Consider the following 26,061-nt stretch of genomic DNA (forward strand, 5'->3'; position numbering starts at 1 on the left):
CTACAAATATACAAATGCGAATGTAAGGTAGTCTGTTTTCAAGCGCATCTTTATCTCGCGGATCGATTTTAAATGATATTTTGCTTGAAATTTACCTTATACAGCTCGTTTAGTGCATTCAACAGGTACAAAGTTTCCGAAATCTTAAATCTCGTCCCCATGTCACGTGAAAAACGCGAATAACAGCGTGGCAGAAATTCGAAAATTGCCAACGCGTTTTCGGGCGAATTTTAAATGCCCGATTAGTGCTGTCACTTATCGGCAAGAACTAGAACTAATCGCCAAGTTTCTGTCCGCCTGGCGAAATGTCGTCTGCTATTTCCGTCTGCTAGATCAAAACTGTGCTGCGGTGTCTGTCAGTGAGGCGACTGTCAGAGTGCAGCTGATCGTACCGAAAATGCGATAATAACCGGGAAAAAATCCATCTCTGTGTGCGGTCTAAACAATGCGCGATAAGAGAAGTACGCTCCGTCTTTCACCCAGAAAACTGTTTCGTTATTACCGATTTAAGACGGTGAAAAAGATTGAAAACTAACCTTCAACAAGAGGAAACTGTGAGGTTAGAAACATATGGAAAATGCATCGCATCGCATCGCAGCTGCTGATCATCCCTTTATTTATCATTGGGACGGGTCAAGCAGTGAGGAACTATGCCCGAGCGGACCTTCTGACACTCCGCGAGGAGGTGCGAACCATGTTTAATCATGCGTACTCGAGCTACTTGACGTACGCTTATCCTTACGACGAGCTTCGCTCGCTTAGCTGCGACGGATTCGACACGTGGGGCAGCTACTCACTGACGCTGATAGACGCGCTCGACACGCTGGTCGTTATGGGAAACTACACGGAGTTCAAGAGGGTCGTAGATATTTTGAGCTCTCGCTCGGACTTCGAGGAGAACATAAACGTCTCCGTATTCGAGACGAACATCAGGGTCGTCGGCGGTCTTCTCAGCGCTCATCTTCTCTCTCACAAGGCTGGACTCGACCTCGACGACGAATGGCCGTGCAAGGGTCCGCTGCTTCGTCTTGCCGAAGACGTGGCGAAGCGTATTATTCCTGCCTTTGATACCCCGACTGGAATGCCATATGGCACTGTAAACCTGAAGCACGGTGTTCCCGACGGAGAAACTAGCATCACCTGCACCGCCGGTATCGGCACCTTCATCCTTGAGTTTGGAACGCTATCGAGACTGACTGGGAATCCTCTCTACGAGGAGGTCGCCCTCAACGCTATGAAGGCCCTGCATCATTACAGGTCTGTATTTTTTTAATTCATGGGTTATTTTTTTTTAAACAGTTTAACAAGTACGGGGGTAATACTGGTTTTATGAATTATCGACCGAATTACTGATCACGCTTGTATACAACAGAACTTTTTCGTAATCAGCAACGTTGATAACATACATTCGTCATTTTTAATCGAAACGTTGAGACGTTGTGCGAAGAAGTTAAGCAACGGAAAAATGAATTTCAGTCCAATATACGTGTAAACCCATAAGTCTCTCACCGCATCCCAAATGCTATAGTTTAAATCGTTTCAAGATTATTTCAAGGAAAACTCTCTTTTCTTTGCAGATCAAAGATCGGGCTCCTCGGAAACCACATCGACGTGTTGACGGGGCATTGGACGGCTCAGGACTCGGGAATTGGGGCTGGAATCGACTCATACTTTGAGTATTTGGCGAAAGGCGCGCTGCTCCTTCAGGATCCGTTACTCGTCGCAATGTTCAACGACCACAAAGCGGCGATTGAGAAGTACATGAAAAAGGAGGACTGGCATTTATGGGTCTCAATGTCAAAGGGCCAGGTCACTCTGCCTGTTTTTCAGTCCCTAGAGGCCTACTGGCCCGGCGTTTTGAGCTTCTTTGGCGACATAAGCAGTGCCATGAAATCTCTCCACAACTACCATCAGGTGTGGAAGCAGTTTGGATTCACGCCAGAGTTTTACAACATACCGCAGGCCGACGCTGGGGCAAATCGCGAGGGTTATCCTCTGAGGCCGGAGCTGATCGAGTCCGTCATGTATCTCTACAGGGCGACGAAAGATCCGTACTTAATCGAGGTCGGGGTGGATATTCTCAGGAGTTTACAGCACAGCGCTAAAACGAGCTGCGGATACGCCACCATAAACGATGTCAGGGATCACAGAAAGGCGGACAGAATGGAGTCGTTCTTTCTTGCCGAGACGACAAAGTATCTTTACCTGCTTTTCGACCCTGATAATTTCATCCACAATGACGGACAACGAGGTACCGTCATCAAGACCAAATCTGGTCAATGCGTAATTGACGCCGGTGGCTACGTCTTCAACACGGAGGCGCATCCGATCGATCCCGGATCTCTTCACTGCTGCAAAAAGATCGAGGGTATTTTTCCTAGCAAGAAATCGATGCTGAAGAAGTTCGTCGTGGCCAATAACGAGGGGAGAATAGAGCCCGAGAAAGGATCGGGGGATGCCGAAAACGATCCCGTCGAAGTGATCAAGCTCTCGCAGATCAAACTTGACCCGGAAGAGCCGCCTTCGATAAAGACTGAAGAAATCGAAGCTGAGGAAGCGGACAACGAGGCCTTACCCGAGGCAAAAAATTATAGCCAAAATATATCCAGATCTGAATTGCCCAAAATCGAAGTCGTCGCTCCGCCAAACACCATATACAGAGCTGACGACAGCGATGCGATAGACATTTTCGAAGCACCCGCCGGCGTAAATGGAGAGTATCCATCGATGGCGGAAGAGGAAAACAATACGCAAACTTCTTACGATAAGCCGAAATTCTCAAAGAGAAACAAAGTCGAGCCGGATGAAATGTTGGAGAATATTAGAAACAGTAATATGTATCCTATCAATGACTCTATGCGATTTGACTACCAACTATTGTCGTGCCAGTCTCAACCGTTTCTCCAACGTATATCGATTATCGGTGAATTCTTTTGATTCGGTATGTAATACGAATATTCGCGTACTGTAATATATATATATTGTCGATAGCTATTTAAAAATAATAGCGGGGTAGGAATATCAAATTTTTCATGGTTTTCAACGAAAGAAATAGGCGTGTAGATGTTTAAATTCTTATATTTATGTGTGTATATATATATAATATGTGTATATATATTATATACATACATAATATGTTTATATATGTTTAAAGTCACACATACATATAATATAAGTATTGTACAAACAAATGCATATTTTATAATAACAAAATATAAATCCACTTACGTATTAATATTGTACACATATCTCTCGCATTCGCACGTAATATTAAAATTAGCCGTCGGTAAGATTGAGGAAAAAAAAATTGAAAAAAAAAACGTGTATTGCCACAATAACTCGTATTCTTTGAATACAAAAATTACATCTATAAGTGTAGTTTTTGTTCATGTTAATAATATGGTATTTAGTATATAGTATGATTTTTTTCGTCCAGACCTCATATTTACATAAAAAATATATAGATAAAAAATATGCGGTTTGTGCAAACATGAAGCTACAAATTTCGGTAACCATGTTTCTGATGTACATGAGTTTTAAATGAAAAAAAAACCCTTCGCGTAATGGATATGTTCAGTTCTCGGTTTATTCAATCTTGAAATTCCAAGATTTCTACTTTCCTAGTTTTCCCGTTATGAATTTATCAAATTGGTAAAAGATAGAAGAAAGAAAATCAATGGCCTAATCTATTACAAACATATCTATTATTATAATAGATACGTATTCGCCAAGAGAAGAAAAAAAAAATAAATTAAAAAAAAAATGATAATGAAAATACCAATAGAAATTAAAAAGACGTGCCAAAGTAATGATTGTCGCGTGCAATCATTACTCCGGGACTTGAATTGTATTCACTCATAGTTTACTGATCAAATTTGTAAAACGAAAATATGAGGTATCTCATTTATCCGAATTTAAACATATCTTTTCATCTTATGCTTCCATATTATTTCTTGAAGCCTATACAATGCATGATGCTATTCATTGTCGCGATAAATGAATGTTTTTTTTTTATATAAAATAGAGGGCAAAGAAAAAATATACAATATAAAAGAAGCGAAAAATTTGATAAACTTCTAGCGAATACAATGATCCTCGTAAAAAATAAATACAATTTATCGTCCTAATGAAAATGTACGTATAATATATGTAAAAGAATCTACATGATGTTGAACGGATATACTTTTACAATAATTGTTCGTTGTTGAGCATGTTTTTCACCTAGTTGCGTCATAATTGTTTTTACACAACTTATAATTTAAAAAAAAAAAAAAAACTTACATAACATTTAACGTTCAAAGTCACTGGCCTTCACTGTCACTGTCGCTTTTGTCTGTAAGAGAAACTCCATATTAGTAGAACAGTTTCTTATTGCACGTATATGAATATAATTCATAAATCATATACCTGCATTGCTCAACATTTGAATTTTAGATTCTTGCTGTATACTTAAATTTTAACATCAACTTGTTTAAACCATATTATTATGTACCTTTCTTTCCCGGGTAGGCATGTCTTTTCAGTCTGTCGTATAAATCATCCTTGGTACCATATATACTTGCGTTGGATCTTGCAAGACTGTTCATTTTACCGCCGTTGTGCAGACTCTCTGAAAATTTGACGTCCAAAAAAAAAGGGGGGGCGGGGTAAGTTGATTTCATGTTGATCTATCATGAACATATATCACCAATAAGTCAATCGTCATACCCTTCATGTAAGTTTCGTTGTAGAAATTCGGCATCTCCCAGCCATCTTCTTCATCGTCGTAATAATGAGCATAAGTGCTGTGATGAGAAGGAGCGATTGATTCGGCGTACGGAGTCGGTGCACCGTAGTAGAAGTTCACTTGAGAACCATTCTGGTCCGTTGCAGGCGTCAGCATCTTCTTTGGTTCCTTCTTGCGTGACGACCTGCAAGGAGAAACATTACCGAAAAGATAATTTTGAGGTATGTTGAATTCCACCAACCGGTATAATACAATTCCCATGTCGATTGATTTCACTCTAGTCTCTCACCTTACGCAGATCATCCATACTAGGAGTACGACGATGATGATCAGTATAACTCCACCGGCGATTCCTCCGGCGATGTAGAAGAATTCCGACTTCTCCGTGCAATGTTTACCAGTGAAGCTTCCGATACATCTGCACGATGGCTGGCCTCTGCTGTCCTTGACGCAGGTTCCCTCGTTGTCGCAGTATCCCTTACAGACATCGGTACACTCTTCACCGGTACCGTTGTACCCAGGCTTGCACTCGCACTTGAAGTCGCTGGTTTCCGACATCAGGAGACAGTAGGCATTCGCATCGCAGTGCATCTCTTCGCCGTTTATTTCGCAAGGGTTGGTACACTCGTCCTTGCTCGTCTAAAAAGTAGACATAACGTAATCAATCAATTTGTTAACTTGATATACACATACCCAAAAACTATCCCATCATCGCATCATCATCTCTTAACATATAGTACTACTTACAGCACCCGGACCCTTGGTGCTGGTATTTGGTGGGCAGGGGATGCAGGAAGTCTGCTGCGTCTCCGACTGGTAAGTGGCCTTCTTGCACTGAATGCACTCGTTCAGGGTTCCGTTCAGATACGTTCCGGGGATGCAGACCGGCAGCGAGCACTCCTCGATGGTCGCCGATCCCATGCTGGGAGTCGTCCTTCCGAGGGGGCAAGCCTGGCAGGCAGCTTGGACTCCCTGCATTCTGTAGGTTCCCCGAGGACATGGTTCGCACTTTCCTTCGACGGCCAACTGCTGACCGGATCCGCACTCGTCGCGGCACTCTTCTCTGGACACGGCAACGGCGGTTCGCGTTGTCTTGCCAAGTCCGCAGAGCTGGCAGGAGAAGCTTCCCTCGTTCGGTTGGAAGAACCCGTGACCGCAGTTGCGACAGAGACCATCGCCATCGTCGTAGTACTTTCCGGCTGGACATCGCTCCTTGCAGTCGGCCGCACTTCGAGCGCCGGGTCCAATCGTCACACTGGATCTTCCAGCGATCACTGGGCATGAACTGCACCGCAGTAGGCCTGCTTCACTCTGGTACGTTCCGATTGGACAGTGCTTGCAGGACTTCGTCGTCTCGTCGTAGAAGGTTCCAACAGCACATGGTACTGGAAAAGCCCAAAGTACGTGTTATCTTTTTATTATCTATCCTGGGAAAGGGGAACGGAAGATCGAGCAGGTACTCACCACAGTCAGGTGCCATTACTACTTGTCCGATCGGACAGGCGTAGTCGGATTCAAGTATCAAAGATGCTGGATCAGGCACAGTGTTCGGAAGGATGTCGTGAACATCGAACTGATCTTCCTCCAATATCAATTTTTCCAGGAGATTTTGGACGTTCGCTCGTTCGTTCGAATTCGTGTTTTGCACTGGATCGCTGGAATGGTTCAAAAGGTGTTGGACAATTTTTTTTTTGCGATCAATGCATTACTGAACATCTCAGCGGTTTGTTGTTGCAATATATTTACAAGTATTTACAGTGATGGCATCGTCCGTGAAAACGCGGAAATGCATTTTCTAAATATTTGGATTATATCAAATAATATACAGATGCATAACATACTCTGTTCTATAACATGGTTCTAAAATTCTAATACTGAAATTAAAATTTCATCCGCGAATAAATGGCATATGGTATCGCATCTGTATATTGTATCGATTGCTATTGCAGACATCAATTAAGTAAAGTCAGTTGTAGGGTCAGGAGTTAAATAACATATCAATGTATTATTCTAGTAATAATTAGTTGCTGCTCATGCATCCCACCGGTACCTGAAAGTTAACGTAAAACATGCATTTTAACGCTATATATATATAATATGCTACCCATTGCCGAAATTTTAATCGAATATGACGAATGACTGTGGGTATTAAAAATTGGCGGATATTAGAAATTATTATTGGCATTAAGAGTGTTCAATTGTAAAATAATATTATTGTTATCGATGTAATGCATGAAGTTGAATGTTTGGTGGCTGTGCTGAGATTTGCGAGAAATTCTTACTTTATTGCTGGGAACGAAATCTCCACTTCGTATGTATCGCTTCCTTGGCGCGCTTGTCTCGTTCTACATTATAAAATGAGTAATTTGGTCATGCTTGTTTTTTCATTACAATACAGTATAGGTTTAAAACCACTGTAGAAGACTACGATATTTTGCGTGAAGAATATAGCTATAGCGATAGACAAAAAGGTTACGAATGTCCAAGAGTACAAGTAACAAGGTAATTATTAAAATAAATAATTAGAGAAAGTTTCAATCAAAATGTGACATAATCAACTGTAAGGTATTGCAGAGATATTTAAATTTGTCTTTATAATCGTTATAAATTTCTGAATACTCACGTTTCAGCAGGTACGGCAGCTGAAATGATGTAAGTGCCGCCATCGTCATCGTTCGCATCCCTGGTGCTGCGTACTCGGTGATCGCATTGAACATCGATGCTCAAATTCTTGCACTCTCGAGTTCCTGAAAAATGTTCATATTTTTATGTAATTGTGTAATACTAATCGCAATATCTTATTATTACAGATAAACGGGGCAATATCAATACCTTCGAAAGCGTAAGAACAGAAGTTCCAATCCCTGTTCAAGGAGTTTACGGCGTTCCGGACCTTCTGCTTGAGAACACCTTGACCAGCTTCGTTGCATAGAACAGAGGTAGGGAAGTTCATCTTTATCCTGAATACTCGTTGAGCCGGAGTGGCACCTAATGCAGAGATAAAAAATAAGTTATTAACGCGTTTAGTGCGCAAGCAAAATAGTAATATCAACAGTAAATGATCAAATTTTACTCACTTGTACACGCTGGATAGATCAGCGGCAGTGTTGGGTTATTCGTTGGTCGCCAAAATCCTTCGGCTCCGCAAGTATAGAAGGAAGGAACTTCCTGCGAGAACCTAAGGCCAGCGTTACAGAATATTTCGCATACCTTGAACTGACCACCAGATCCCCAATCTTTGCACTGTTGGCTTCCGCCTACAGGGTCATCTAACTCTGGGCAAAATTCAGCTGGAAATCACAGAGCAATAATTTGGTTAAGTATACTTGTTACCTCACACTGGATGAAAAATATTCGCAAACGATGTCTTGTAACACTCACACAAAACGTAGACCTTGAAATTACACGTGGCGGAGTTTGCTGCCTGGTCGTAAGCAATGTAACTAATCTCATAGGTTCCCCAGAGGAGGGTTTGACCTGATCTGTGACCACTCTTCTCCTGGATCTTTGTAACTCCAACATTGTCGCTGAAGTGCGGCTCATCCCATGTGACTATCGCCGATCCGTTCTTGGCGATAACCCACAGGTCACCAGGGCAATGTTCAACCTTTGGAGGAACCTTGTCCACCTCAAGCTGCTTGCATTTGTTACCGCTGTATCCGTTCGGACACACTCTCTGTCCGCAGTGAGACGGAACCACCCTTTCTACGCCGCCGACGATCTCGTCGTATCCAGCCCACGTCAGGATTAGATCCTGGTACAGAACGGGCTCTGTGCGACAATCGCGTACCTGTTTCTGGATTTCGTTCGTAACGTGAAGAGCGCGGCCCCAGACCTGCACCTTGGTCAAGTGACCCTGGAAGCCGGATTCCGTGTAACCTTTGGTGTTCTCGGTCAAGGGTTTTCCAAGCACCGTCCAACCGCTGCAGGGGAGAACAATTGTTCAAGTACAAAAATTAATGGACTGCATGTGTTTCAAGGTGAATACCACTAGTATTGTTCACTACTTACTAAGGTGGAAGAACTCTGCCGCTTGCATAGCCTTCTGTTTTACTTGCGATCAATCCTTCTGTGATCAAGATAAGTTCACCACCGTTATCGCCGTTCCATACAATCGCAACGTGATGCCACTGTCCGTCATTTATCGTTGCGTACTCTTTGAATGAAAGGTATACATCCTGGAGATCTGGGAACAGTGACACCTGGACACCGTTACTGTGCGCCTGGACCATTGGTCGACGATTCATTGGAACGTGTGGAGAGCTGAAGTAGAAATTAAGACAGTGATGATCTGAGTCCCACCAGTTGCGAGTCTTTTAGGTAAGTGGTTGAAATCAATTTACCTGACACTGTATAATGTAAAGAAAATACCAGCTTCATCCTTCTGCGTAAATTGCACCCACATTGCGATGGTTATGCTCTTCTTGGCCCCCGTAAAGAATGGTATGACTTGCGAGGCGCTGCTCCTGGTTGGGTCCGTGAAGTAAAGGTCGTAGTCAACCTGTATAGCTGTAAAATATTTCACAAAATAAATTTCATTGTTCTGTTTTAGAACGGCGAAAATCACTCGCTTTGTAATCATAAAAATGGGTGGTTACTTTTTCTACAATCATCACCGGTCAGGTTAAACGGACACTGGCAATAGAATTTTCCAGTCAAGTCGATGCATGTTGCTGACGGCGGGCAGGAGTTCTCTTTGCAATCGACTATATCCTCGGCGCAATTTTTACCTGAAAAATGATGTGATATGGTGGTGAAAATTCCTCTCAACATCGTACTCTAATTTTTCAACATGCCAGGGTGAGAACTGTACCTGTGTATCCCGGAGGACAAATACAGGTGAAACTCGGGCCAATGTCTATACAGGTAGCGCCATTCTGACATGCGCCAGCTTGGCAGGCATCGTATTCATACTGGCACCCGATACCGGTGTAGTCCTCGGGGCATGAGCAATTTAGTCCAGACCCAAAGTCCTGGCAACGACCATTATGCATACAGGGATTACCGATGCAGCGCTCGGGTGCTGTCTCACATTGCTTTCCATCTGTTCCGGACGGGCATCTGTTGCGAAGAAAATGACGCAGGGTAAGACGCAAGAGACGAAACAAGCCCATTTTGTCTACAATGTTTTCTACTTACACGCAGAAATAGTCTTGGAATAAATCTATACAGTTGGCATCGTTTTGACAGGGATGATTCTGGCAAGTGCCAATGTCAAACTCGCAGTTGGCACCGGCCCATCCGTCGAGGCAGCTGCACTTGTAACCACCTACATCGTCCCTGCACGAGGCGCCGTTCAAGCACGGATAAGACGCACAATCATCGATATTGACTTCGCAGGTGGCTCCAGTGAAACCCTCGCGACATTGACAAATAAATTTGTTGTCCAGATCAACGCAACGATCGGTACCAACTGGGTTGCAAGGGTCGCTGAGACACTCGTCGATCTCTGCTTCGCATTGCAGGCCAACAAAACCTGGCCTGCATTTGCATACAAATCCATCTAACTGATCAACGCAAGTTGCACCGTTCTGACAAGGTTCAGATGCGCAATCGTCGATCGTGTGCTGGCACTGTTTACCTGTGTAGCCAGGCTCGCAAGTGCAGGTATAACCATCTATGTTATCGATGCACTGACCGTTGTTACGACACGGTTTACTAGCGCATTCATTTATGTTTGTTTCGCAGGCCGGACCAGTCCATCCTGGATGACAGATGCACTCGTGTCTGAATAACTTGTCTACGCAGATACCGTTCAGGCAGGGATTTCCCGAGCACAAATCTATCTTCTCGTGGCAACGTTTACCCGTGAATCCTGGCGGGCAGTCGCACATAAAGTCGGCAACCAGGTCGGTGCAGTTTGCTCCAAGGAGACAAGGCTTCTCGGCGCAGTCGTTGGTATTTATTTCACAACTTTGTCCTTCCCATCCAGGCAGACAGTCGCACTTGAATCTGCCCTGCTGAAGAGCCACACAAGTTGCCCCGTTGTTGCAGGGATTTCCATTAGCCGTGCAAGGATTTATCTGTAAAGGTAGAAAAATTTAAGCTACTGCTACCAAAATACAAATCATAAGATCCTGCGCTCGTTAGTGCGAGAAGTTTTATTTACCGTAATATCGCAATCGACGCCGGTGTAACCAGACCGACACAGGCAGGTGTAGTTATTTATGCCAGGCTCGTCCTTGCACATTGCTCTCTCGGGACAGGTGTCATTACGACAGTCGGACTTTTCCTCCTGACAATTTATACCCGAGTATCCGTTAGCGCACTGGCACCTATAGCCCTGAGGAAGATCGATGCAGCTGGCGCCATTGTAGCACGGTTCAGAAGCGCACTCGTTTATGTCGATCTCACAACGGCGACCTGAGAATCCAGCCGGACAGAAACATTGGATACCGTGACCCATCGGTACGCAAAGTCCTCCATGCTGGCAAGCAGTTGGGGTGCACTGAGCCGGCTTACACTCCTCGCGACCCAGGGCGCCACTTCTCTCCGTGTACATGTTGGTCGGGCATTCGAGACATGTTGTGGCCCCGTGTTGTGGCTGGTAAAAGTCCTTCGGGCACTGAGCGCATGGCGCCAATCCAGTGTCTGAATACATTCCTGGTGAGCATTTTGGACGGCATCTATCTATGCCTGTCGCTGCCGGCTGGTACGTGAAGCTGCTTGCTGGACAGGGCTGACAGTCCTTGTATCCTCCGATCGGGGGTTCACCAGTGTAGCTGTTTCGCGGACATTCAAGACACGGCACCAGACCCGTCGGGGAATATGTTCCGTACCCACAAACCGGGATGCAATCATCAATACTCTTGGACCCTTCTTCCTTAGTGTATGTGCCGAATGGACAACGCAGACAGGAACCCTGGCGGTCGCTGTTCTGGTAGTAACCCTTGGAGCAATATGTACACTGCTTTTGCTTCTCCCCGGCAAACGTACCGGCTGGACAGTGGACTAAAAAATCATGAAAATAGTAAATAAAGTAAATAGTTTGATCATGTTTGTATGTAGAAGATACTATCTGACATCGCACTTACGGCAGCGAGGTACGTCATTTGTGTCCATGTTCAACACTTCGCCAACACTGCATGTGAATCCTCTGCTTACTGAAGATTTTAGCGCCCTTAATGGTGGACACTGGTTTCCTATGGATGACACGTTCAATAGCGGACCTATCACTTCGCTCGCGTAAGGTACTGATAAATCAAAGATCAGGTTCAGGGTTGAACCGCAAAAGTCGTACAATCGGGGTTGACGAACTGCGGGAACGATTGCCACTATGAAGTCCATCTGGAAATTGTTGTGAAAATTAATTCTCTCGTCATGTCAATTAACCGCCACTGATTTAGTGCTAAATACTACATCAATTTTGGATCAAGTCTGTACCTTCAGAACGTTTTCTTCGATAAGAGTTGGCATGGATTTAATGAACGTCACATTCATGTTGACATTAACCGCGGAACATCTCTGCGTCAAAAGGGTGTTTAAATTAACGTAATACTGAGCCATTAGGTCCTGATACTGTGGAAGGCATGTTCTGGTGACAGCCCCATTGGCGCGGTACGTGATTGAAGCAACGACGTGATAATCGGCCTGCTGTGTGTCTATAAAAAGTGAAGTTGACGATAAAATTCGACGTTTGATCTCGTATGTGACTTGAAAATGTAGAAATATTTATCAACTCACTTTCTGAGACGCAATCGGGAACGAGGGAAGAAGGTGACCAGCGAGTTTTCGCATCACAGCTGTAAGTCTTCGCGGGTTCACCGTCAGTAAACCTGAAACCTTGTTTGCAAGTGGCGATACATTGAAGTCCTTTGTCGCCAGGTAGACAATTGAGTGCACCGTTGGCTGGTGGTTTCAATTCCCAATCAACGCATGGTGTGGCTTGTACCGAAACTTGGAAATGGCAAGAAGCTCTATTTCCAGAAGAGTCTGTAGCGAAGACAGTGACATTCTCAAAACCGCCAATTGGTATGATGGCACGATCCGGCACAAAAGTTATTTTCACTGGTCCAGAAGCGTCCGAAGAATTGATACGCCTACGAGTTTCGTTGAAGTTTACGGTGTAGCTTTCTTGCCTCTCGACAAGCTCAATCACGTAACTCTGTGGACAACTCAGCTTGGGTGGCGTTACATCTGAAATGATCAATCGTGCGATGAGAATTTCTGTACGAATCTACTATCGCAATCAGAGCCAATGCTACACTTACCAGGTACCGTAATGTTTACTTCACAGATTGCTACGTTGCCGTCGTAATCAAATGCTACGTATTTGACTACCATGTCGTTGAAAACTTGAATTGGTGTTTTAAAATTCTGTGGCTTTACTTCAAGGCGAGCAATGCTACCGCTGTTGTCGACTGCCGTTGGCTCCGTGAAGTTTACCGGTAATAAACCACCGTCGGATCCCTTTTGGACCATTATAGGCTGCTGAGGGCAGTTCTGGAACACTGGGGGCTCGTTATCGACGCACGGAGAATATCCATAGTCATATCCAAGGAGTGGTTCGACGGCGGGTTCCTCACAGCCCATCAGTTCAAATTTGAGACATGCGTTGTCCATATAACTGACTATTCCGAGGATGACAAAACGCGCCTGAACGTACTTGGGCAGTGTGATCATGGCCAGTTCTCCATAATTTCCTGGATCGCGCATAGTCAGATTGAAATTCGGGAAATACACAACGTAGTTCTCGCTTTCCGCCTGCTTGTAGAAGAAACGAATTTCCGTTGGTCTTCCGACTATATCATTAGTAACGACACCCTTCACGAGGATGGCCTTGACTCTGTATATTTGGCCGAGATCAACGCTGACGTAGGTAAATGGTTGCTCCTTGCCACACCATCCTGTCACCGAATTAAGCCTCACGTTTTTCGCCTCGTAATTTGGCCTCTCTGAAGTTGCATTTATCGCGGAGTCAGGTATGCGGCCAGACGCCAAACCCAGAGGCTTTACCACCTTGCATTCCGGCTCTCTTACGCAAGCTATAGGTCGTGGGTTTATCAGGATATATCCTGGTCTGTTGCAGCCGAATTGAACTTCAGAACCTTGCTCATAGCTGCGAGATATCTGTATACCGTCGCTGGGTCTTCCAGGGTCTTCGCAAACTGGACCCTCACAACGCAGGTTGCCAAAATCCCAGACGCCGTTAGCTTGACAACGTACCACGTTGTCGTTTCGGTTGGTCTGACCAGCTAGCTTGAATGTATTTTGGCATCCGAAGAAAAATGATGATTGGTATTTAGTATCCAAGTATTTTCCGTACTCGGCACCAGGTGTCGGCTGAGGTCTACCACAATCAACACGAGGACATGCCGGCTGAAGACCGGAAAGCCAGTAGTCTGGTAAACCTGGCTTGGGGTCATAGACGCATTGACGGAAGCCAGAAGTTGCTGTGTTTCTCAATAAGCGACCGTTGTTACTGCAAGTCAAAGTAACGTTCTCTTTGAAAGGTACCAACACGCTCGCTTCGTTCGAACGAATCACCGTAAGACCTTCGTTCTTATCATCCGGCAGAGATACACACTTCGCATCTGTGGAGTTGCAAGAAAAATATAAGTTGAGATTGTCTGAATTTAATTAACCAAGATTAATAGTTATGGAATTCATTTAATACTCACATTGACATTCAGGTGTAGTACCATTCCACATACCAGTCGAGGTACAAACCACTGCAGTCGAACCTGACAGAACATATCCAAAGTTGCATTGGAATCTGATGACATCTTCGAAGTGATATTGTGACTGTAAAAGAGAATGTGGTTTGAGCCAGCTACTCTCGGGTATTGTCCTGTTTTACATCATCACTGTCAATCATCTTACCTTGGTGGACAAGATTTTTCCATTCTCTGGGGGAGGCAGTGGCGCGCACATAACAGGAACGCAAGTTTTATTCTTTTGATAAATGTCACCGTCACGCAGACCATCTTCAGATTTTTCAACGTAAAAACCAGCGGTTCCATTCGCTTTGTACAGCTCAAAGCCAGTGTTACAACCGCACGAGAAACCACCTGGTGTGTTTATGCACTTCTGATCGCACCCACCGTTGTCGACTGCACACTCGTTGATGTCACTACATTCGAGCCGAGTGCAGCCCATAACTTCCAGTTTCACACACGGAGCGCCTACGTAGCTCTGTATGCGGAACCTGATGTACTTCGCTTCGATTGGAACCGGCAAATTCAGAACCGATAAAGTCGGCTCCAGAATTCTAAACTCAACGGCTGTTCCGTCCGGATTCGTGTAGTCCTTGAAGGTGTCCGTCAGATCATCGGTGTACTGAATTCTCACCGCGGACGTAAATGCAATGTTTCCGTCAGTTCTGACCACGCTCTGAGTCCGGAAGCCGCGAATTATCGTCGGTGCCTTCATGTCTATCATTACCCAGTTCGCTCCAGGCTCGACGCTGTTCCCGCACCAACCGCCTCCGTTGTTCAAACGGACACCCTGTATTGAAAATAATGGGAATAGTGCTTGGTTGTCGTGACAAGAAATGTGGAATGCGGTATTGACTTGAGGCAAAGTGTCTCACGTTCTTTGAGTATCCGTTCTCCGAGCTTGAAACCGTTATAGAATCGTCAGGAATACCGCCGTTTATTAATCCCAGATCGCCAACCGGTCGGCAATCCATTGTTGCCGCAAAACCACTCTTACACTTGCAGCTAAATGCTCCGGGAGTATTGACACACTCGGTAGAGGCCAGATCGCACTGACTCGAAGCACACTCGTTGATGTCTAATTGATCAGAAGTAAGGTGGTCATGTATTAATTCCATAATTTTTTGTGTAACCGCAGGCTACTCACCTTCACAAGTTGGAACGTTGTTGAACTTCTGGTTGGGACCGCAGTCGATTATGTTGTTACCGGTCAGCTTGTATCCTCTGTTACACTGAACACGAGCTTCGTCAGTGAAGAAATATTCCTTCGACATGTCAACAATGAAGCCATTGTTGACAACGGGTAATATTGGGCACTGTGCACCTAGAAACAAAAGTCGAGAACCTTGATGTATGAAGAAATTGGCAACTTGACGAAGAGTACATTGAACAATCATTGTCATCACTTACGGGAACATATTGGAACATCGTCAGACCAGGTGCCGTTACTCATGCAGAGGATTACAGGATGTCCGGTTCTAATATAACCTGGTTCGCACTCGAATCTCACAATTGTACCGTAACTGCGCCCGCCTCCGTTCAATATCGTCATATTCGCATGAGGAGCTTCCGGCAGCGGAGCGCATTGAGAAGCTGAGTAAGTCAAAGAATGAGAAAATTGTTCATAAGTAACACAAAATCGATTTTATTCGGCAGAGGAATGAAAATTATTAATCACCCAAGCAAGAGGGTTTGTTTTCCCATCGACCATCAGCCAGACATGAAATCTTCTCCACAGGTCTGCCAGTAGGGAATGCGAAGCCGGCGTAGCATTGGTAAGTGGCGAGTCCTCTGTACGTAACGTTAGTCGAACCGATGGAAAATCCATTGTCGATCTGAGGAACGGGTCCGCAGTAGACCTCCTGGCATTTTGGAATATACGTTATAGACCAATTGCCGCCTGGCAGACATTCGGTGGAAATTTTCGACTTTCCAGTTGCAAATTCCTGACCCAACGGGCACGAGAATGTCACTACCGTTTCGAAGGCTGTGTCTCGATTCGACGCCAGTGCTCCTTCGCCTGGCTGAAGTGGCGGGCAGTCTGGAACGAAGAACGTCATGTGAGCGTTGAAAGAAGAATCCATCCTGCCGGGTTCTTTGCAAATCGAATGGTGTGGGGCACAAACCTGCGGAGAAAGTAGCCTGCCATCCGAGACCGCTATGCAGAGCGTCGGAAACGAATCTAATCAGCATCTCTCCACTTTCAGCGGTCAGTGTGATCCTTGGTCTGGTGCTCGAAGTGAAACCGTTTCCCGAGTGAAGTCGCAGGCCATTTGTGTTCGACCCATCGTAAACCTAGGCAAGATAAAAAAAAAAAACAACGTGACTCATCCTTGCTGAATCTTGGAACTCGAAATTTTCTTTTAAAATATTACCTGGACCACGTCCGTCTTGTGGATATCGAAGCTGTCAAACTTTAACGACAGTGGTCGACCGTCTACGTTCCTCACTTTGTAAAGGCACTCCTGATTGTTGGGGTAATTGCTGAGACCGTAAGACGGCGATTCGACGGTGCCATTCCTTGCTACTATTGTCGCTTTGCAGCCCTGGGTGTACCGAATGTTAAAACCACGTTTGGAGTCTCCAAGACTGGTTTTGAAGTAAAGGTAAAGCTGATTTCCCGTTGACATAATTACGCGTGGGTTGTTGTCAATGTCACCTGACAGCCTTGCCACTGATCGACTCTTGGGCGAGTCTCCGTCTCTGATCAGCATGTAATCCCGATTCATTTCCAAGTCCAAGTCCTCGATCTTATTGTATTAAATAGACAGAAGTCGTTAAATGCAGGAATTTTAACGGAAATCTTATTTTCAGCGTATACAATGCGTACCTCCAAAGATATGATCCTTCCAGGCTGGGCCTGAATGATGTAGAGACACTCTAATCCTCCAGGGTAGTTTTGGGGGTAGCCCGGTGAAGTGAGTTGTTGTCCTTGAGGAGTGGCCCTCAGAGTACCGCCGCATGTTTGAGGCTCGGTTTTCCATGACGCGCGGAATCCTTTTCTTTCTACTGATCCGTCAGTGCTGAACTTGATGATCATAAAATTCGATGCCGATACAAACAGCTTGCTGCTTAGGTCTTCCTTTCCAGACAAGGTTGCTAGGTTTACAGACTTGTCTTCGGTTCTTCCACCGACTAAAATTTGAACGATGTCGAAACTCTTCTCGGTCTCAAACTCTTGGAACTGAAAATAGATCAAGCGTCAAGAACTTCTCAGTCGATGAACATGAACCGGAAAAATTCAGACATCCTTTTATGCAGCTAATTTTTTACCTGCAGAAGAATGTTGTGACCTTGAGGTCCTTCCAGAGTCCATTTGCAGTTGCTGAGTGGCGCGTATTTCTGCGGGTAATTCGGACTCTCGACGACGTCTCCGCTGCTGGCCATGTAGAACTGACAATTTGCCGGGCAGTCAAGTTCATCGGACAGATCACCGCAGTCGTCTTGTTTGTCGCACTTGAAAGCCGAGTTTATGCACTTTCCATTCGAGCAGTGGAAAGACCCTGAAATAATTTTATGTTTCAGGGTGCACCGAGTGACACAATTGAATAGAGAATCCTGTGGCACTGGTTTTCTCTGGCTCAATTACCTGCAGGACAAGCTCGAGCTCGGCACATAAATGGCAACAAGGACTCGCACGTGGTCAACGCCCAGGATTGCTGCTCGTCGGAGATCGAAACGTCAACGCATTCCCCGGACTGCGGATTTGGCTGCTTTAGAGCCCAGAAACCTGAACACAGTTTGAAAGGTATGATTTTCTGAAAATTGGGCTCAGTGACGATGTGAGTGAAATGTGAACAAGGGTGAGAAAATCTTGGTGCCTTGAAATAATTGTTTGGAAATCTTGTCCTATCGATTTTCACGATACGTTGTTAATTGTTTTCCAATTGCTGGCTACGAATTCGACCTTGAAGTTGCAAATTTTTAACTAAGACGATTCATGAGATTTTGATAAGCATGAATTTGGATAAATGGTCCACGTAATAAAGAACTGCGTAACTTCGAGGATAATTTCTAGTTATCAGCTTCGGTCAAAGTTTTACAGCAATGATATTGAAGTAGTCGAAGCTGAAAAATGTCCGTGTGCTGGCTCTCCAGCATTCAATCCATGCAGCATTATGCTCTCCGGTACATGTTGTAAGTCTGATTGCCTCCCCAGTGACTGTTCCGTGTAAGCAACGCCCCCTTAGATTATATCGCAGCATAATTGCGAGTGGGTGGGCTTGCCCGAGTAGACATAAGTATATAAGATGGATAGAACGTTGTACGGACCAGCATATTGAGAGACGAGCATTCCAGCGGCCGATTCCAGGGTGTTGGTTCTGAGATCGTCGAGAGAGGCGAGACCGAGCCAGAAGTTGTTCAAATTGCGACCGACCATACCAGCGGTCATGTTGTTCTCCGCATAGGACTCGACGACCATCATTTCGCTGCCGTACCTGCGAATATCGAGGGATCAGAAGGAGTGGCGATTTTTATTCTACTTTTTTAATCCCTTGTTTATCCATCCAATCAGGGTAAAACGCGATCGCGTGCGTACCTGCAAGCTCAAACCACTTCCGTGATTACAAGACGTTTTTTCCTATTAGTCTTGCAGCACGCCTCGTCTTCGAACTGAGACAGTTTAATGTCTAAATTACTTTAATCGGATAATGGATCATTTTTAATACATCTGCATGTTTTTTTTTTCTTATGTTGCTTTTTGTTTTACGCTATAACGAGCCCCCTACGTGTTACGTACTGTGTTGTACTATTCCCAACACGAAAATCCCCGTCGTGCAGAACGCTGTGCCTTGGATGTTAAATGAAGCGTTACCATGATCATGCCTAGCACAACTCTATATAGCTGGGAAATTATTTCTAACGGTTTAATACCGGCAGTCCATATGCCTTGTTTTGATAAAAGGTTAAAGTAAAAAAATTCTTTCCTCTTATTTACTACCTCAATTCGAATCTCATCACCTACCAAGACTACGTTCTTGCATTTTTAACCTAACAGAAATTCTGGCAAACATTCGTCTAGTTTGCGCAAATTAATATTCTCCATCTCACGCATTAGTATTCGGTTGAGGAGAATTTTTTTTCTCGCCACTACTGAAGAAGTAAATTTTTCTAAGTCACCATGTTTTGGCAAGAGTAAAACTATGCGAGAAATTTTTTTTTTTTGTTTTCAATCTAGATACAGGCTTTGATGGACCTGAAACTTTGGACTTGGACTTGAAAAAATGAAATACGCACGTGAAATTGTCGAACGATCATAATTTTTTCGTATAACATTTTAACATTATAACGAGAAAAACAAGTAGAAAGAAATAAACCAGAAACCGGTCCTGAACCAGGTCCAAAACAACCGAAAATTCCGTGGAATACTGAATTTTTTACATCATCTGTTCGTTTTTTCTCGTCTTCCTTTTTTTCTGCAGTAAATATATACAATCTACGGTATTTTATCTGAGCATGACGGGGAAAAAAATCTTCTTTAAGTTGTCACACGCGTTCATACATATACATATATTAGATATTCGTACAGATTGTAATAAACGCGATGTATGTATGAATATATACAACTCATGTAACTCGTTTGCCCGTGTGTGTGTATGTATGTAGCATGTGGAAGATATCAGAAAAGAAGGGATTGTAGATGGACGCCTGGACGTCGTCGACATGCCTGTTTTCTGGGAGGAATGACCTCCTTGCCTCGTCTTCGCTACGAGTTTCGTTTCTTTCGAGTCACATGCGTATCTACTTAACACAATTCGTACAAGCATGCGTTTACAGCGATTACACACGTACGGTATTCATGCGACGAAACGTAGTCTTGAAATTCGTTGCGGAATTGTGAAAAGAAGTAGAAGAAAAATGTCCAAATCGTTGTAAATATTGCTAATACAGAAAATTCGTTTGCACGTGTTCTCGACTAAACAAAGTCGTACATAGAAATGCCTAAAAATGTACACAGATGTATGGAAAACGCGATTCAGCCTGCAATCTGAGCAGAATAGAATCCCACTTTTTTAACCGCAGTTGAGCCGATTATAAAAGAAACGCTGACGAGACTCGATCGGCACTATCGAGGTCAACGTATTCTTGTCTGGCAAGAACCGTATAGTCCAAGTACATGTTCACCTATATAATTCCAGCATACTGCAATCACGATTGTCAAGATTACGTTACATCCGCCATGCGATTGCCTCCTCGGCAATGAATTGGGAAATAGAAGCGTGCTGCGTATGTGCAGAAATGAACATCCTTACCGTGAAACATTCGCAAATAATTAATCCAATCGCAGAAGACAAACTCATTCGCTTTATTTCTTTCCATTGTCAATTGCGAAATATCGTGAGAACTTGTACGGATTTCAAAAATGTCTATTCGTGTTAATAAAATATGAAAACAAAAATAAAATAATGAAGAGAAGGTGCCTTGTCATTTTGCGAATGGCTCCTTTCAGATGGGTTATAACCTGCGGCCTGGGGCGATCGGTAGATAAAAAGGAGACCCACCGCTGAAGGTGGTCTTTAGGCCCAATAGAAATGACGGAAAATTTATCTTAGTATATGTGAGCAGCACCCTTATAGCGTCAGGGACTGAAACCTTTTCCGTAAATCTTACCTCCTGCATAGCTCGGCTGATTTTTCCCAAGAATGCCTGATGTTGAAGAATTTGTAGCAGTGAATACCCCTCAGCTCCCATCCTGAAAAGGAAAGTACAAAGGATTTAGGCGCAGGTACGAAGGCAACTCCGCTCTCGGCTCTCGTTATAAGACCCACCGCGGGGCTTTGGATGTTCTAAAAACTCCGGACGGTTCTGCGACGGACAAAATTTAGAGAGAGAAGCCCCCTGCCCAGTCGTTGAGCGGCGGATATATAACGAGCGGCCTTATAGCGCGAGGCTCGGTCACACCCTGAACAAATTCAATAGACTACAATTCCAACGCGGAGTCGAAGTGACGCTGAGGAGACTTTTAACGATATCACGGTCAAGGAAATAATTAAACACAAGGATCACGTAGGCCTTTTCTATCGGTGTAGGTACGCGTACCGGTTGCGATTGGTGACAGGGCAAATATAGGCTTGAAATATAATCGTCGATGGACGTGGATAACTGTAAATCCCGATGAAATATGTTATCCGTCCAAATTTAGCGTCGAAATACTTTATCGTCGTTGTTGCGATCAACACCGTCCAATATGGCACCGATTTACAGGTTAACCGGTTCGCGGTTTTCACCGATTCACGCGAATATCGATGCACGTAAAACTCTGTGCATCTTGTCAGAGCTTTGTTTCGTTGCGTTGAGTTGATTCGGAGTAAAAATCGGGACGAAAAACAACTTTTATCTCTAAATACGACGCGGTTACTTGCGCGTTTTCGCCGCCAGACGGCGCCCTCATCTTCGAATCCACAGAAACGAGTACCTATAATATCATTTTCCTCCCCAAATCGGATTTAAAATAGTGGTTACGAGCAGGCGGACGACCTCGATTCTTTTTTCAAAGTTATACTTGCCGCAGAGCGAGTCGCCGGAGCTGCAGGAACGAATTTCTTGTTCGTATTTCGTCCGGGGAAATGCGGTGACAGTGTGCCGTGGCGACCGAAAGTCAGAGGCGCGTGTACATATAAAGAGTGAACGAAGGAGATCAGAGATGTGCAGGAGGCTTCTGAGAAAATTATCCGTGTCAGGGACCCCGGCAACGAAGGTATGCTGCGCGCCCCATTGAGACACATACCTTATACCTCGACTCCGGCGTTATTGAACCGTGCCTTCAACCTGTCCCACGCCGTAATTGTTATATTCAGGTAGGTAAGCGAGAAGATTCGATGCCGAGGGTTTTTTTTTGTTTTTTTTTTTATTTTTTTTTGAACGCGTACGTTCCGCGCACAGCGAGTCGATTTAAATGCCGATTTTCACCGATACGGATTAGAAACGATGTTTGAAGTTGCGGAAAGGAATTATTTTTCAGCAGTTTATTGATAAAAAAAAAAAGACGAAAAAATCAATCTTCTTTCATCATACGGATTCAGAGATTCTCGTACTTTTGTTATCCCGGTGACAATTTCAAAAGTCCTTTTATCCAAGAATCGGCAACGATCGCGTGACGTGGTTGGATTAACGGTACAGTTATGGTGGCGCCACTATCGAGCCATTTCATTCCTCCGATGTTCTCCGGAAATAACCAGCCCGCATTTGCTACACGACAACCGGTACGTAGACTTGGAACGTTGGGAAAGGACCGATCCAGCGGAAATGTCGTACGGGATTATACAGCCTCCGATTTGGCATGAACCGATTGTTAATCGATTGTAAATTAATTGTCAGTTATTCAACGAAATTGCCGATCGACTGTCATCGGTGTCGATGAACCTGCAATTGAACGACTGGAACGTGTGAAAATCATTCCCTAGGTTATCACAGACGCGATGATGTGCCTTTTCACAGTTGAGCATAGATTTTCACAATTACCTAATCGTCGAAAAGGTCGAGGAAGCAGCTCGAAGTGCCGCTGGAATAGGAGATGATGTAGGTACGACTTTCACTTCTGGTGGTTAATCCGTCACCTCGATTATAGGAATAACGTTACGCATCGATTCGCGAGTTGAGTTTATTTGAATATATATTTTCACGCTTACGTGTCACCGGCCACAGTAATAATGACAAATCATAGTTAACTGTATATTACATTCATTCGTCCGCAAAGAATGAATTACGCGCGTTTCTTGTTCTCTTTCCTTTCTTTCCTCTTTGCAATCTTTCACTATTCGACTGTCGGATTGATGATGATGATGATAATAATAATGACAACAACAACGATAATAATAATAATTATTATAATAATAACAACAACAACAACAACAACAATAATAATGCTGAGTATTTTCGACCACGCGAATCGAGACAAAATTCTGCGATAGTTGGTTCGGACCGTTCGTTCGGTAAACTGAGCGCGTGTTCATCGTTGTGGAATGCAGTCTCGTCCTCCCGGTTTTAAAAGTGTCTTCTTCTCGCGGCGCACGTCTTCCTTAGTATTTCTCAACGACCATGTTTTCATAGTTTGCGAGTATTCGCAGACCGGCTATTATCCAATAGCAAAATAAAACGAGCCAAGTAATTTGTCATCGCATCTTGAGAAACGCTGATGATGCGGATGATCGAATTGCACCGATGACGCAACCGAGTGATTGTCAGTAATATCGAAGCGATTGCTAAATTGCAGCGAGAACTATGATCTGAGGGGAAAAAAATACAACCGTCAAGAGAGAGCAAAGAAAAAAAACGATGGCAATTAAAAAAAAATGCATTTGCGTCCTTGTGTCGTCAAATTGCAATTCTTCGCAGTCCCGAGAAGAAGAAGTCTGTACGAATATTTCCAAGTATTTTTATTGACGCTGTAATTTCTTATTTTATTACGTGTTTTTTTTTTTTTTTTTTTTAAATCTTTTACATTCCGTAGTTGTAGCGTCTATTTTGACCTTGAAGTTTCGCGTTGCAGGAGTGATTCTGGCAATTCTTTTTCGCATGCCAATTTACATTTATGATAAATATTGTATACATGCATATCTATGCGGGTTCTCGACCAGGATACATCGTTGCCAAAGGTTAAATTTATCGATCCGTATGATTCACGTTTTACGATGTATAGTTTATGCATATACCTACTAAGAGAATACTATACATATTGATAAATAGTTTGAATCGATTGCTGGTGACGCGCGCTTATGATTTCCGGACATTATACTGTCTGTTGATTTCATATGCGCACAAAAAAACATGTGTGATTTCGAAAATTATGGAAAAGTTTATACAAGTTGTCCGACGGATCTTGAACGCATCGTTAAATTATTCCAATTAATCACGAGACCCGGTAGGGTTCAGAATATAATTAAGAATAATCGTTTGACATGGTACAGAATGCATGATTTTTCATTTTTAAAAATCTGATGTGTTTTACATACACAATAAAGATTTAATCATTGTCAATCCCATTTTTACGTCCCCATCGCCACCGAGCTATTTTGCTACCGAGTTCCGGTTAAACGAGGCTTCTTTCGAGGCTAAGAACTAACATTTTTAAGGGTGCGTAAGAAAAGGAAGAAAAAAAAAGAAAATGGAATCAAAAACTACCGTAATTTACATATGTATTAATATGAAAATCTTAAAAACCTCAAAACATTGAGATTACATTAAGGTCGGTAGTTTTGTAATTGTAATAATTGGATATCCAAATGATAATCCTCACGGATCGTCATTTAAAGGTGCAACGAAAGAAAAAAAAAAAATCGAATCAGTTTAATATAGGTATAACTGCGTCGCGGATGCACTCAGGAATAATTACCTTGTATATAAACCGCGATAACCGAACGCGCGTCAAGCGTAGACGAGAAATAAGTAACTGGATATGTATAAAATCTGCAAGTAGGGCGAAAAAGAAGAAGTAGAAGAAGAAGAAGAAGAAGAAGAAGAAGAAGAAGAAGAAGAAGAAGAAGAAGAAGAAGAAGAAGAAGAAGAAGAGGGCGTGTCGTGAGACGGAATCCTGGGTATAAAACCCGCGTTGCTTCACTTCGATCCCGTTACCGAATAACTTACAACCCATGAACATTCAGCGCCACTGTCCCACTTTACACATTTGTGCCTTATATATACATATATATATATATACTATATGTATTATACATATATCCGACACCTATACATATAACGGCGCAAGGAATGATGCGATGCGTGTAATTGCGATTCACTTATCGTGAAAAACTAATTGAATAACCGTTATAAATTATACGTACATAATGACAATTAGCGGTTTCATTTAACATGGCATCAATAAACGTTGAAAATTCCAAACCGCGGTTGAAGATTTCTCCTCAAAATACGATCTACATTGCGCAGAACCTCATTTATAGCAGTCGTAAAATTTGCTATTCGTATATTTCTTAGTCTAGTTCCTCTTTCATTTTCATTTCACCTTATTGCATAAATATATATATACATACATATATATATATATATATATATATATATATATATATATATATATATATATACGAACTTATAACACGATAATATAAATTTGTATGTAACTAGAAACGCGATAAAAAAAAGAAAAAGGAAATACCACATTTTCTCCGTGCAGATTATTGCGAGTATAAATAATTCTGTCAGACGGCGATATTCTCGTCACTCTAATTGTCGATCTAAAATGCAAAGAACGGGACACAGGATCCTTGAAGGTTGTTTAAGGGTCACCCTTCAGGCCAATGCGAAGGTCATCTAAATTTTAACATCATATATTTTAACCCGCGTAATTTAGGGCTTGGCAAACGCGTATTCGCGACTTTTACGAGTTCTCCTTCTTCGGAGTCGATCGAAGGAACCTGCGGTAGGAAAAAAGAGTCGGGATGCTGCTACACGCCTTGTGGATCTTCTCTTATCCGGTTTGCGACCTTGTACTACCGCCACTTTGGCGCCGTCTGCTCGGTTGAACCGACGAACAAAATCCCCCATTGTATCCCTTGTTTCCCTTCTCATCTTCAGCTTTTTATCATCTAACCCCTTTATCCCCCTGCAATTTCCTGCAGGTAAATTCTTCCGTGACCCTTGTGTATAACCTTCCCGTTTTTATCTACGCTATACATATAATAGTTTTCCCATTTTATGATAATTTTCTTTTTTCACTATGCCCTT

The 26,061-nt window shown here is 43.4% G+C and overlaps 2 protein-coding genes across 4 annotated transcripts in view; one reads left to right on the forward strand and one right to left on the reverse strand.

Annotated features, from left to right (window-relative positions):
• Nucleotides 1-323: 323 nt before the first annotated feature.
• LOC107224412 (ER degradation-enhancing alpha-mannosidase-like protein 2) lies at nt 324-25,421 on the forward strand. Of its 2 annotated transcripts, XM_046739223.1 has the most exons (3): nt 324-1,257; nt 1,578-2,980; nt 25,371-25,421. In XM_046739223.1, exons 1-2 carry the CDS (start codon nt 578-580, stop codon nt 2,935-2,937), a joined length of 2,040 nt encoding a protein of 679 aa, XP_046595179.1. In that variant the 5' UTR covers nt 324-577; the 3' UTR covers nt 2,938-2,980; nt 25,371-25,421. The 2 variants fall into 2 exon arrangements, with proteins under 2 accessions (XP_046595179.1, XP_015519937.2); XM_015664451.2 differs by lacking the exon at nt 25,371-25,421 and having other exon boundaries at nt 1,578-3,350.
• LOC107224410 (sushi, von Willebrand factor type A, EGF and pentraxin domain-containing protein 1) overlaps nt 3,964-26,061 on the reverse strand; it is a 36,195-nt gene continuing 14,097 nt past the window's right edge. Inside the window, exons 4-37 of one of the 2 annotated variants that reach the window (XM_015664447.2) lie at nt 20,995-21,076; nt 18,655-18,821; nt 17,972-18,112; nt 17,656-17,885; nt 17,213-17,566; nt 16,758-17,132; nt 16,509-16,677; nt 16,061-16,423; nt 15,793-15,975; nt 15,530-15,706; nt 15,258-15,460; nt 14,549-15,172; nt 14,347-14,470; nt 12,937-14,259; nt 12,410-12,862; nt 12,110-12,327; nt 11,761-12,013; nt 10,836-11,677; nt 9,866-10,749; nt 9,540-9,787; nt 9,325-9,456; nt 9,070-9,235; nt 8,738-8,989; nt 8,108-8,649; nt 7,804-8,016; nt 7,559-7,714; nt 7,350-7,473; nt 7,009-7,071; nt 6,191-6,381; nt 5,474-6,111; nt 5,016-5,365; nt 4,708-4,910; nt 4,493-4,609; nt 3,964-4,333 (exon numbers count right to left, since the gene is read on the reverse strand). In XM_015664447.2, coding sequence (XP_015519933.2) covers nt 4,302-4,333; nt 4,493-4,609; nt 4,708-4,910; nt 5,016-5,365; nt 5,474-6,111; nt 6,191-6,381; nt 7,009-7,071; nt 7,350-7,473; nt 7,559-7,714; nt 7,804-8,016; nt 8,108-8,649; nt 8,738-8,989; nt 9,070-9,235; nt 9,325-9,456; nt 9,540-9,787; nt 9,866-10,749; nt 10,836-11,677; nt 11,761-12,013; nt 12,110-12,327; nt 12,410-12,862; nt 12,937-14,259; nt 14,347-14,470; nt 14,549-15,172; nt 15,258-15,460; nt 15,530-15,706; nt 15,793-15,975; nt 16,061-16,423; nt 16,509-16,677; nt 16,758-17,132; nt 17,213-17,566; nt 17,656-17,885; nt 17,972-18,112; nt 18,655-18,821; nt 20,995-21,076 — 10,592 coding nt within the window. In that variant the 3' untranslated portion in view covers nt 3,964-4,301. The remainder of the gene's footprint in view (nt 4,334-4,492; nt 4,610-4,707; nt 4,911-5,015; nt 5,366-5,473; nt 6,112-6,190; nt 6,382-7,008; nt 7,072-7,349; nt 7,474-7,558; nt 7,715-7,803; nt 8,017-8,107; nt 8,650-8,737; nt 8,990-9,069; nt 9,236-9,324; nt 9,457-9,539; nt 9,788-9,865; nt 10,750-10,835; nt 11,678-11,760; nt 12,014-12,109; nt 12,328-12,409; nt 12,863-12,936; nt 14,260-14,346; nt 14,471-14,548; nt 15,173-15,257; nt 15,461-15,529; nt 15,707-15,792; nt 15,976-16,060; nt 16,424-16,508; nt 16,678-16,757; nt 17,133-17,212; nt 17,567-17,655; nt 17,886-17,971; nt 18,113-18,654; nt 18,822-20,994; nt 21,077-26,061) is intronic. The other variant, XM_046739219.1, reaches the window with a different exon arrangement.

This window comes from Neodiprion lecontei, chromosome 4 (assembly GCF_021901455.1).
Source record: "Neodiprion lecontei isolate iyNeoLeco1 chromosome 4, iyNeoLeco1.1, whole genome shotgun sequence".
Lineage (NCBI taxonomy): Eukaryota > Metazoa > Arthropoda > Insecta > Hymenoptera > Diprionidae > Neodiprion > Neodiprion lecontei.